Source organism: Acipenser ruthenus, unplaced genomic scaffold (assembly GCF_902713425.1).
Source record: "Acipenser ruthenus unplaced genomic scaffold, fAciRut3.2 maternal haplotype, whole genome shotgun sequence".
NCBI lineage: Eukaryota > Metazoa > Chordata > Actinopteri > Acipenseriformes > Acipenseridae > Acipenser > Acipenser ruthenus.
The window spans coordinates 2,766-15,308 of NW_026707966.1; the positions used below are offsets into that span (position 1 = coordinate 2,766).

Consider the following 12,543-nt stretch of genomic DNA (forward strand, 5'->3'; position numbering starts at 1 on the left):
GACCTGATGTCTGTGTTTTGCAGCCCTCAGCAGTAGGACCGTGCTTTCATGTTGGGCACAGCCTTTCATGTGGTGGGTAGCGGGCCGCAGAACAGCGTCTCTCCCCAGTGGGCAGAGGCTCCAGCTGTTTCTGCGCACATGTTTCCTCTGGCGGATTTTTCAGTAAACTGTGTCACAAACCCCATTACAAACCCACTGCACAGTACATTGTAATTACAAAAAAAAAAATGCCATTGGGATCCCATTATAATCACAGTGTATTACCCTGAAGATACTGTAGCATATTTATTAGCTGGATTTGGAAGGACTAGCACACAGATACAGTAGCACACGCTCTGTCTGGTACTGGTATGGTGCCATGGTACTGCAATGGATTACATGGATTTTTTTGGATTTCATATTGTTGTAATGTCTCGAACTGTCTATGTATTGTTGTCTGTTGTATTTGTGTTGCCTCTTAGCCAGGTCGGCATTTTAAATGAGAACTTGTTCTCAATGTCTTTACTTGGTTAAATAAAGGTTTGAATTTGAATTTGAAACAGACTGTGTGTGTTGAAAAGCTGACTGCACTCAACACTGCAGAGCGCTCTAGCAGTATAGGAAAGAGAACTCCACTCTCAACACTGCAGAGCGCTCTAGCAGTATAGGAAAGAGAACTCCACTCTCAACACTGCAGAGCGCTCTAGCAGTATAGGAAAGAGAACTCCACTCTCCACACTGCAGAGCGCTCTAGTGGTATAGGAAAGAGAACTCCACTCTCAACACTGCAGAGCGCTCTAGTAGTATAGGAAAGAGAACTCCACTCTCAACACTGCAGAGCGCTCTAGCAGTATAGGAAAGAGAACTCCACTCTCAACACTGCAGAGCGCTCTAGCAGTATAGGAAAGAGAACTCCACTCTCAACACTGCAGAGCGCTCTAGCAGTATAGGAAAGAGAACTCCACTCTCAACACTGCAGAGCGCTCTAGCAGTATAGGAAAGAGAACTCCACTCTCAACACTGCAGAGCGCTCTAGTAGTATAGGAAAGAGAACTCCACTCTCAACACTGCAGAGCGCTCTAGCAGAATAGGAAAGAGAACTCCACTCTCAACACTGCAGAGCGCTCTAGCAGTATAGGAAAGAGGACTCCACTCTCAACACTGCAGAGTGCTCTAGCAGTATAGGAAAGAGAACTCCACTCTCAACACTGCAGAGCGCTCTAGCAGTATAGGAAAGAGAACTCCACTCTCAACACTGCAGAGCGCTCTAGCAGTATAGGAAAGAGAACTCCACTCTCAACACTGCAGAGCGCTCTAGCAGTATAGGAAAGAGAACTCCACTCTCAACACTGCAGAGCGCTCTAGCAGTATAGGAAAGAGAACTCCACTCTCAACACTGCAGAGCGCTCTAGTAGTATAGGAAAGAGAACTCCACTCTCAACACTGCAGAGCGCTCTAGCAGAATAGGAAAGAGAACTCCACTCTCAACACTGCAGAGCGCTCTAGCAGTATAGGAAAGAGGACTCCACTCTCAACACTGCAGAGTGCTCTAGCAGTATAGGAAAGAGAACTCCACTCTCAACACTGCAGAGCGCTCTAGCAGTATAGGAAAGAGAACTCCACTCTCAACACTGCAGAGCGCTCTAGCAGTATAGGAAAGAGAACTCCACTCTCAACACTGCAGAGCGCTCTAGCAGTATAGGAAAGAGAACTCCACTCTCAACACTGCAGAGCGCTCTAGCAGTATAGGAAAGAGAACTCCACTCTCAACACTGCAGAGCGCTCTAGCAGTATAGGAAAGAGAACTCCACTCTCAACACTGCAGAGCGCTCTAGCAGTATAGGAAAGAGAACTCCACTCTCAACACTGCAGAGCGCTCTAGTAGTATAGGAAAGAGAACTCCACTCTCAACACTGCAGAGCGCTCTAGCAGTATAGGAAAGAGAACTCCACTCTCAACACTGCAGAGCGCTCTAGCAGTATAGGAAAGAGGACTCCACTCTCAACACTGCAGAGTGCTCTAGCAGTATAAGAAAGAGAACTCCACTCTCAACACTGCAGAGCGCTCTAGCAGTATAGGAAAGAGAACTCCACTCTCAACACTGCAGAGCGCTCTAGCAGTATAGGAAAGAGAACTCCACTCTCAACACTGCAGAGCGCTCTAGTAGTACAGGAAAGAGAACTCCTCTCTCAACACTGCAGAGCGCTCTAGCAGTATAGGAAAGAGAACTCCACTCTCAACACTGCAGAGTGCTCTAGCAGTATAGGAAAGAGAATTGTTCTGCAGGTCTTACCGGGCTCTAGTTCCAGCAGGGACGTCATTTCTATTACATCTCCAGAATAAACTGGAGCCGAAGTCACCAAACACAGGAAACATATCTGTCTTGTGTACAGGAACACCTGCAATCACTCTACAGCGTTGTCAGATCTGGTGTTTTGCCCATGTGGCAGAAACTTGTTCACAACAGGGAGATGCAGCTTGTATATAGATCCAGGCAAAGGGATGTCCTGCCTGTGTCTCTGTGGCAGCTGTTGCTGGTAACTGCTAAAGCACAAGCAGTGCTGAAGGACGGTTTCCCAGCAGTGAACCCTGTCTCAAGGGAAGCGGAGGCGGCTGCTTCTGATTAGTGCTGCGTTTTGCAATGGCTCTGCGGTGACACAAAAGGAATTCACTTCTGATCTCTCTGCTTATGACACATGGGAGAGACAGGACAGGAAATTCCCCTCGCAGTGACTAATATCAAGAATAATAAAAAAAAATGAAGAAATGGGAGATAATACAAACCAGAGGTTTGCTGACAGACTGCACACTTTATTCAAAACTATTTTGTAAAGAGTTGCCGTTGACAGCCAACATTTCTCAGCTCTTATTAGCCTTATTAACTTTGTTACTGCTCCTCCTTATAGCGTGCTTACACAGCCTTCAGTTGTTTTTTGGTACATTGATTCATGATATGCAAATAATTTAAAATACTATGCTGTAGATAAACTGCTACAGCTTGGTTCATTTGCCATAGGGCTGCTATACTCAGATTATAGATTATAGATTTTTTAAGATCTTCTCTATTATCGGCTTGCGGACTAGATAATGCTGCTAGATGTTTTTCATCTTTGTCTACGGTATGTATGGTGCAAGGAAGACTGTTGTAACTGAAAGTTGCATGTAAAACAATAACCCTGTAGAAGCACATACAGAGGGTCCCCCTACAGTAATTCCTATAGAGTTTATTGGACTATAGAAAAATGCTAACTATTTATAGACGTATTTAGAGAGCTTGGAGTGTAAGTTCGGTGGAGACTGATGCAAAATCAAGGCAGATGTTCACTGTGATGTCGCGACTCCAATCCATGAACGTTTATGTTCCAGTTCACAGTTGCTGTTTAACACTGTTCAATATGGCTAGTCCTAGGTGGAGGAATGACGCAACTGCACAATTATATACGTGTTACAGACTTAACAGGACAGACCGTTTTTTGTTCAGCAAGCAAGCGTGCATCTCTTTATTTTGTCTGTGCATCGATCTACTGCATTGTGACAGACAGACGGATGGACGGACATGACGGACATAAGGGTCCCCATTTTTTGAACGAGCACCCCAAAAAAAAGTACTTCTCATGAACAGGATGCCTGCAGTACACGTGGAACCCCCTTCCCCCATGCTTTGGCTCGCTCTCCCCAGCACAGTTCACGTATTACGAGGGGGTAGTTGTGAGGGAGAAGAATGTGCACAGTAATTACAGCCCGCTAAGTATCTCCAGGAGGGATATTAATCACAGTGTCACAGCGAGGAGCAAGCTTCTCTGTGCTGCTGGCACTGGGACAGTGTTCAGTGCATCAAACCAGATGGGACAGCCTCCCCTCACAGCGAGCCCAGCCACTGATTAAAAACGTTTGTTTTGTTAGAGACACAAACACATTTCTGGAAAGACACAACCATGTTCTTAAGGCATGAGAGAGCAGCTCCAAGCGAAAATCTTCTTCTTCTTCTTCTTCCTTTAGTTTTCTTTCTGTTCCACCCATCCTGGTGACTCAGAAGTTTTAAGCCCCTCAAAAGAGATCTCAAACCTGTCTTCTCGTTACAGCTGGTACACCAGTGTGTAACCATTAACCTGTCCCCACTGCAACGCTCTGCCCCCAGTGGATGTAAGAAACGCATCCCACACAACAAAGTCTGTGCTCCAGATTGTAACCACTTTTCAGACAGTCCCTGGAAAGGTTTGTAAAATCAGTGTTTCCCTTGTCTACGGAAGCTGCAGCCATCTCTATTGGCTGTCTCGCTAGCGGTCCCATTGTGAAAGGCAGCTTTTACATATTGCGAAATACACTTGGCAGTGTGCTTCAGAGCTACCTTCAATGAAGTATATTTCTTACATGATCAGCAGCCAGGAGTTTGAAGTTAAACGCAGTGTTCCTCCCTACAGCTACACGAACAACTCCTGTTACAGGTATGCCTTATTGTTGATTGTTCAAACTCCTGGCATCTAGTAATTTCATTAATCTATTTGAACAGGGGATCTTCTGAACGCAGGACTGGGTGCTGGGTGGTGAGAGTTTCAAGCCTTGCCTGAATCGGTCAGGTAAAGAACGGCCCGTTTGTAATTGTCCAGCCGCTGTACAGCTATGGCCAAAAGTTTTGCACCACCCTATAGAGTTAACTCATTTAGTTTCATAAAGTCCAATGAAACCTGCTGAATAATGTTACGTTAACATAGTGAATTGCATACCGCTTTGTAGTTTTCCATATACTTAATGAAAAACTGACAAATATTGAAAAATGTGACATTTCGAAACATGAAATATTACTATTATGGCTTCCGGTAGACTTTTGCGATATCGTTGTGTAGTTTCTTTGATTACAAGATGTTAAATAAAAGATCTAAAGTATGTTCATATATCATTCTTTTTTTAATTATGTGTCAATCCTGAAATTCTAAGTGATGCTAAACTTTTGGCCAGAGCTGCTGAGTAGCTGCAGTTCTGTCGGTGTGCCCTAGGGGGACAGGCAGTCCGTGAGAGATCCTCTCCTCTTGAAGGTGATGTTCTGAAGGCTTGAACTGCAGTGACTGTGCGGCCACGCCCCCAATCTGTCAGCTGCAGCGGATTCCAGGGAACTCTTCTTAAGAGTTTTCCAAGTCACCTGGGGGGAGGGGAGGGGGGTCTCATTTTTGGTTTAACCCGTACAGGTAACAGTTCAACAGGGCTGACCTTTCTGTGAACCCTGTCAACGTATGACTTATTTTATCTGAAAGAGCGTCTTAAGAAAACGCTAATGAGTAATTAATCAGATCTATAGGGATGTCATCCCCCACCCCGCCCTGCCCGAGGCGAACGGTGAAAATGGGATCACGTTGAAGTGGAAGAAGACAAATATTTTCATGTCTTTGAAGACGACACGGTGTCTTCATTTTCTGCTCTGCTTTGAAGGATTATTACCAAGGTCTGTAATTTGTTACGAAGACTCGCAGTCACTGGAGCTTTAATGTGTTACAGAACCCCCTGCAGTGTGCACATGAAAGGCATTGCTTTGCTGTATCCCGCAGCGGCATGTTTTTCAACATAATCCTGATTGTTTGGGTATTTTTTATTCACACACCATGGGTCTGAAATCACCTGGGGAATCACCTGAGCATTGACAAGAAGAAAGAGGCTTTCTCTATAAGAAAGCGCTGTGTATCCAGACCGGTGCTCCCTCCTGCAACAATGCTGGTGCTCTGATTGAGATGAGCAGTGTATTGTGGGAACAGAAAACCAGCCTTGTTGCAGGAGGGAGCATGATCTGGGTACACCGCCATCCTTAGAAGAGAAATTATTTTTCTCCTGGCAAAAGAGAAGTGCATTCCTCAAGTGATATGATGATCAAAACGATTGAAAACTACCCTTGCGGAGAAGTATTTCATATATAATACATACATACCCTACATCATTTAGAGCATGAGCACTGATAAATAGGATGGGATCTGCTGGTAACCAATGATATCTCTACTCTATAGCAATACTGATTCATTTTACACATCGTGCCTTTTTGCTTTTTAAACGGACAGAGCTTTTAGGGGGGCCCTCTGTACGTCACACACAAGGGAACAGTCTGCTTGAACGCCGGTCCAAATCAAACTCGCTCACGGTTCTGTATGTCTTTTCTTTCTATAGAATTGCGGTAGCCAGGTTCACTCCAGCAATGCAGGTTTCACTGTGCTTGAAAAAAACAGCTCCCGGTCCAAAAACACGTCCTCTTCTGAACCTGTGGGGTCAGTTCCATCACTCTCCCAGCGGCGGATCTAACACTACATCATTAAAAAGGGTCCCTGCTAAAAAGGTAATTGAAACCAACACCTCTAGCTAAGTGCGTGTGAGTCTATCTACTAGCATTTCGCTTTTAAATCACTTGAACATAACAGGTCCTTGTTTTAACGGTGGCTGTATTTAGGTCATTTTTAGGTTGATTGAAAAGACCACAAGCCACCACAGGCTTATCACTACAGGGAGTCCCACAAGTGTCTAGTTTAGGTGAGTCCAGTCATCTGTACATGGACTGTATAGCACTATAAAACGTCAATGCGTATGACCTTGGTGCAACTACTGCATTTGAACCCAAAACCTTGCTGCTTCATAGATTATGCATTAGCTCCAGAGTTCAATATATATGCCTAAATGTTGCCCTGCCCCATTACACCACCCAGGTATTTGCTAGACAGGGCTGTTAAAGCACAGATGCATGGAGGAAATCTTGCCAAAAAAAACTTGTTACAGCACCAGCACTGCTGTCCATCTCCCTAAAACTCCAGACAGCTTCAAGTGCCAGAAAAGCCTTAAAGAGATCTAATAAAACCTCCAATCCTTTTTATCACTCATCTCTCTTCATAATCATCAGCTCAGCAGTAAAGCACTGTAAGCCTCTCCAGTGCACAGATTGGGCTGACGAACTCTCCAGTATCAAACGTCTTTGTGTATCCTTTTCTTTTTTTTTATAGAAGAACTTATGGAATTGCTTGCGCTGCCTGTAAATGCGGGGCTGCTGTTCAGGCAAGCAGATGAAGAGCCCTTTTGATTTATTTAGCTGCCCGAGCCGAGGAGGGGGAGGGATTGGGTTTTGAACGAACAAGAACACAAGGAAATATAGGAGACTGGGTTTATGCACTATGTCTAATTTACTGGTAAATTCAGTCAGAGGTGAGGCGTGTGTCATAAAGTTATAGATTCCTGTTGAAAACTGTATTCCTGCAACAATTTCCAAGGCTTGGTAAGTAGGTGTGGCAAGAATTGCAAAAGTTGTTTCAAACCACAATTAGATTCATATGTTTTGGGGGCTTGAAACCGCAATGTCTTTTCTGCAGGTCCATAAAAAAAAAAAACTCTTGTTAGCAGGTGACAGCAGTGGGAAAGTTTGGATCACACTCGGAGACACCCCTGAAAAGGCATTGTCAGTTTCTCAGGTCCCTATTATACTGTTTAACAAGCACAGGTTAAGAATCCCTTTTTACATGGAGACAGTGGTGTCAGTGGAGTGTTATATACCTGTTGATGCAGTGTGATATCACACTCCAGAATCAGCCATGTCTTTTTCTCTGCTGCGTACAACAAGGCTGATTATCCTCTTAGTATGAACAGAGAATGGTGTTTGAGTGGGATATTGTTGACACAGCACTCTGAAAATGAGAAGTAGATATTGTTAAGGTTTCTATTTCATTGTTTAACAAGATGAACTCGATTTTTGGTGCACTGATCAGGATCCTGTGGCGTTCAGTGACCAGGCACTCCTGAAACAGCGATGCCTAGTCCATCCTTGTATAAAGAGAGCTCAGTTTTCTGGGTTTCACAAGGCGTCCACCCTGACTGCACTCACGCTGGGGCAGTGTGTCCTTGACTTGCAGCTCCTCTGTTTGACTCCAGAGACAGCATTATTTATTTTTCAGAATTCAATTAAATAAACGCCATCGTGACTGCATGAGGAGGTACTGGTGCCAGGGTTAGAGTTCACTGTGCTCTAGAAACGATTCTTCTGGCTTCTCTTGTTTTATAGAGACCCCATAAAAAGACATTGGGAAGGCTTGGGTCTCTATTGCAGGTCAATATAACAGCTTCTTGATCACATGACTAGTCCCTGGGGTGAGCAGCGGGACGGTGCGGGTCTCACTTGCAGACGTTGACCCACTGCGTGACGCGGCACTCCTCACACAGCACGTAGCAGCACCAGTGGAAACGGCAGTTGCATCTCTCGCTGCGCGTCTGCTTCAGGATGTTATGTCCGCGGCCGCAGCACAGGCTGCCGCAGTTGTCCATGTTCTGGCTGGTCTTGTTGCAGATCCGTCCCTCTGTGCCTGGCGAGTCCAAGGCAGGGTCTCGCTCACAGAAATCGGGGGACTTCTCGAAGTACACCAGCTGGCTGGACACCCTTTGCTTGCTCAGGCGGGGGTTGAAGACGCCCGTGTTCTTGTTCTGCGAGTTGATGAACACGGCCGTCTGGAACTTGTCCCTCAGCACCGATCCCACCAGCCTGAAATCGGGCGTGACGTACCAGCAGGTTTTGAACTGGCAGCTTCCCGAGGTGCCGTGGCACTTGCACTTCCTCTTCATGTTTTCTTTGACCACCTGCCGACAGAACACAAGACACTGGGAATGAGAGGTGGTCGTTCAGCCCAATAAAGGTTCATCCCTTCCTAGCACAGCGAATACTATTCCACAGGGGCACAATCTAATTGCTTTCTCAATGTTCCTAGTGTCTTTAGATGTCACTATTTCACATGGTACACTATTCCATGCATTTCTATCTCTCTACATTAAAAATGAAAGTGCTTCCTAACTTCGATCCCAAAGTGGCCAATGAGCACAAACTGTGAACAAGCAAAACTGGCTTGACTAATTTTTTCAGATTATACTTAGAGCAACAACACTGTACTTTTGATTAATTTATTTATGTTCTAAAGGTGTGATAGGCTTAAAATAAAATAAATGCTTAGCTCTTATAAGCAAAACAAGATCCCCCTTTTCATTCTTCTGCAGATCATTTAGTTTACCAGACTTTATTTCCCTTTGACTCTGGTGAAAAGGTCAAAGGGGACTATGAAACAAGTGACCCTGCTATGCCAGTCTCACCTGCCTGCCCACTTTGTTGTTGTGGAGCCGCATGCGGGCATGAATGTCCCGTGGCGATTCGCTGGAATCCAGCCAGTCCTGGGAGAACTTCTCCCCGAATTTGACGTTATGGCTGCATCCGCCCCACTTCCAGGTGTCCTGCAGGCTGGGCGCCCCCTGCTGGCTCTGGAGGAGGTGCGCGGGGAGCCCCTTGGTCCTCTGCAGGGTCTGCAGCTGCAGCTGGTTCAGTTTCAGCTGGATCTTATCCTCGTCCCGGCGGCGCTTGGACTCGCACCCGCATCCCTGCAGCTTGCCCAGGCTGCAGGCCATGGCGACCGAGTGAGTCACCCCCGCCGCGAGCAGGGAGAAAGCGAACGCAGTCTCCCGGAAACCTGCCAGGAGAACGAACGACACAGGAAAACCGCGATCACAACCCTGGGATGCTTCAATCACACAGCAATGCAGGCTCGCTTGAGAGGAGAGCAATCCCTGGTACACCATGAGAAACAGGCAGCATGAAAGTGCTCAAGAGACCTTGAATTGCAGCTCTCAGCTGTGAGCTTTTAGGGTCCCCGTTCAAAATGAGCAGAACCCGCTTGCTGGACAAGGCAGTCAACCTCCAGTGACAGAGAGAACCAGGGGGGAGCCACGAGGAGGAGCTGGGGGAGGAGGAGGGGTGTGAATGGATCAAACGCAATAGAGGGGAAAGTTATGTCTATTTATACAGCCAGAATTGGATGATACTATGTGCTTTTAAACTTCATATCATGTCACTCTCTCTCTATCTGGCACACGATCTATATGCTGGTGCATATGATAACCTGCCTTGAATTTTGTATTAAATCATTATCTTCCAATAGACCTTCTGGATTGAATTTGGTTATTATCAAATAAACGTTCATTTTATACAAATAGATGATAGATTAGTGTAGTGGAGATTATGAGTATGAGCTACGGGTTCTCATCTATCAGTGAATATACAGCCTGGAGTCACGTCTGTACTGATTGTTAATTAGATGCAAATCTCAATCTCATCCTGGGTATACAATGAAAGAGTGTGTGTGTGTGTGTGTGTGTGTGTGTGTGTGTGTGTGTGTCAGAGTGTGTGTGCATGTGTGTGTGTGTGTGGGTGGGTGTGTGTCAGAGTGTGTGTGTGTGGGTGTGTGTGTCAGAGTGTGTGTGTGTGTGTGTCAGAGTGTGTGTGTGTGGGTGTGTGTGTGTGTGTGTGTCAGAGTGTGTGTGTGTGGGTGTGTGTGTCAGAGTGTGTGGGTGTGGGTGTGTGTGTCAGAGTGTGTCTGGGTGTATGTGTGTCAGAGTGTGTGTGCATGTGTGTGTGTGTGTGGGTGGGTGTGTGTCAGAGTGTGTGGGTGTGGGTGTGTGTGTCAGAGTGTGTGTGTGTGTGTGTGTGTGTGTGTGTGTCTGTGTGTGTGTTTGTGTGTGTGTGTGTGTGTGTATCAGTGTGTGTCCACCCCACCCCAAACACACACACACACCCAGACACGCTTGCCCGTTCACTATGATACTGTAGCTTTAATAACTGTATTTGCTGAAGCAGGCCCTACCAAAAGCCCAGGGGGGAAAAAAAAGCTCAGATCGTTCCTTTCTTGAAACTTAATTGCTCCTCAGCTCTTATCATCTCTCTGCCCTGATGGGAAGAAGTGCTCAGCACCTCGCTCGACCGCGGCACTCCTTGGGGCACAGACTCCCCAGCACAGCGACAGGACCGTGCAGGGAACACAGAACACACACGCGCACAGCTAGCATACAGATAGCACGCTCCCATAATAAAAGCACAGCAAAACAAGTGTGGAAGTCTAGATTTAAAATACATGGCAAATGTTTCTAAGGTGAGGGGTATTTTTTTCTGCTCTGGTTTATAATATAAAATGATTAACTGGTATGAGGCATTAGCAGAACGGTATCCTTGTGGTTACATTGTATCTCGTGATATAATCAATGAACCAATACACAACGGGGTCTAGCCAATTGATCTAAACAATGGCGGATCTAAAAGCCGCCATCGTTTCCATCGTTAAAATAGGAGACTTCACGGTTTGTTATATTTTTGTTGGATGTTTCATTATCACAACATCGGGTCCTTGTGTTTCCATTGTTGGTAACGCTGTGGTCTGCAAATGGCTAGCGCGGGTTTCACCAGGGTGAAACACTGGGATTACAATGGGATCCCAGAGGGTTTTTTAAAGACATGCTTCTGTAAGGGCTGCACCTCCAGCGGTACATCAGCAGATGGAAATGTGCTGTATGTTTGTGTGTCGCTGCCTGCAAGTCCTGGCTAGCAGTTGGGCCGGTTCCCAGTTTCTGACAGCACCGCGTCGGACAGTCTCTGTATTTTAATGAGCAGTTTTATTGGGGGCTGGCAGTGAGTAGCAGGGAGATTCCCTCTGAAATCTGGAGAGGTGCCTGTAGCTAATCCCTCCCCGCGCCTCCCTTGTCCAAAATACCTTTCGAACAACTGTCACCGCCCTCCCCCCGCTCAATGCACACTTACACCTCCCTCCCACCATCCTAGCTCATGACTCTCCCCTAACAGTGCCCTCTGCTTCCCCTTCACTCCCCCTAACTCGCCCCTCTTCAGTAGCACACTGTCGTTGAGCAGTCCCCAGTATCTAGGGCAGAGTTTTTCCCCCCTCCCTCGCCCATCTTTAGTCCCCCTTAACAGTACCACCTGCTTCCCCCCCTCACTCTCCCCTCGTCAGTGTCTGTCATGCTGTTGTAACGGGCAGTGTTGTGTGATATGGTCACAGATTCTGTCCTGTCCCATCAGTGAGATGAGATGAGGTTAAAGGCTCTAAAACCACAAAGGCAGACGACTCCGGCTCTTTCGCATTATGGTTAAGACGCTCGCCTGTGGTGCGTGGGGTCGCCGGTTCGTGCCTAGCTTGCGCCCTGTTACGCTGTCATTAAGCAGCTTGCCCCCTTCACCCATCCTTCCTCACCCCTTCTTGCTCCCCCTGCCCCTCCCCTGCCTCACCTCTCTTCAGGATGGGGCTGTCGTGAGGCAGCTTGCTCCCGGTCTCCAGCGCAGAGCAGTTCCACCGCTGCTCCCTCAGCTGGTGCTGGCACTCGTGGATGGCGATCTGGATGCCCTGCAGGGCGGAGGCAGTCACGTCAGGGCTGCGCACACACAGCCTCATCTGGTGCTTGCTGAGGCCCGGCAGGGTCAGGCACACCGTGTTGGGCGTCAGCTCAGGGTCGCCCGGCAGCTTTACACCCAAAATATCATTGCACAGGACTCTGGAAGGAAGGAGAAACAAAGGGAGTCAGAGATCAAACCCTCGCACTCCAAGGTTAATGAACCTGCATTTCCGTGTCCATCAAAACAGATTAAATCACAGAGCTGATTGTGTTTGAGACACAATGGGTTAGGGTGCTAGTCTCATAACTTCTTTTGCTCTGCAGATCTTGAATGAGGCTGGTTCATAAAAGTTTGAAGAAGGTTAAACTGCATCTCCATGCCAGCCATAGCGGCTCCAC

At 46.8% G+C, this 12,543-nt stretch overlaps 1 protein-coding gene across 1 annotated transcript; it reads right to left on the reverse strand.

The window, feature by feature from the left end:
- Nucleotides 1-2,161: 2,161 nt before the first annotated feature.
- LOC131728568 (protein Wnt-10b-like) lies at nucleotides 2,162-12,320 on the reverse strand (the record flags this gene model as incomplete). Its single annotated transcript, XM_059019582.1, has 3 exons — nucleotides 2,162-8,565; nucleotides 9,070-9,440; nucleotides 12,041-12,320. Coding segments are annotated over 3 exons (1,110 nt in total), but the record flags the coding sequence as incomplete, so codon positions are not given.
- Nucleotides 12,321-12,543: the final 223 nt, after the last annotated feature.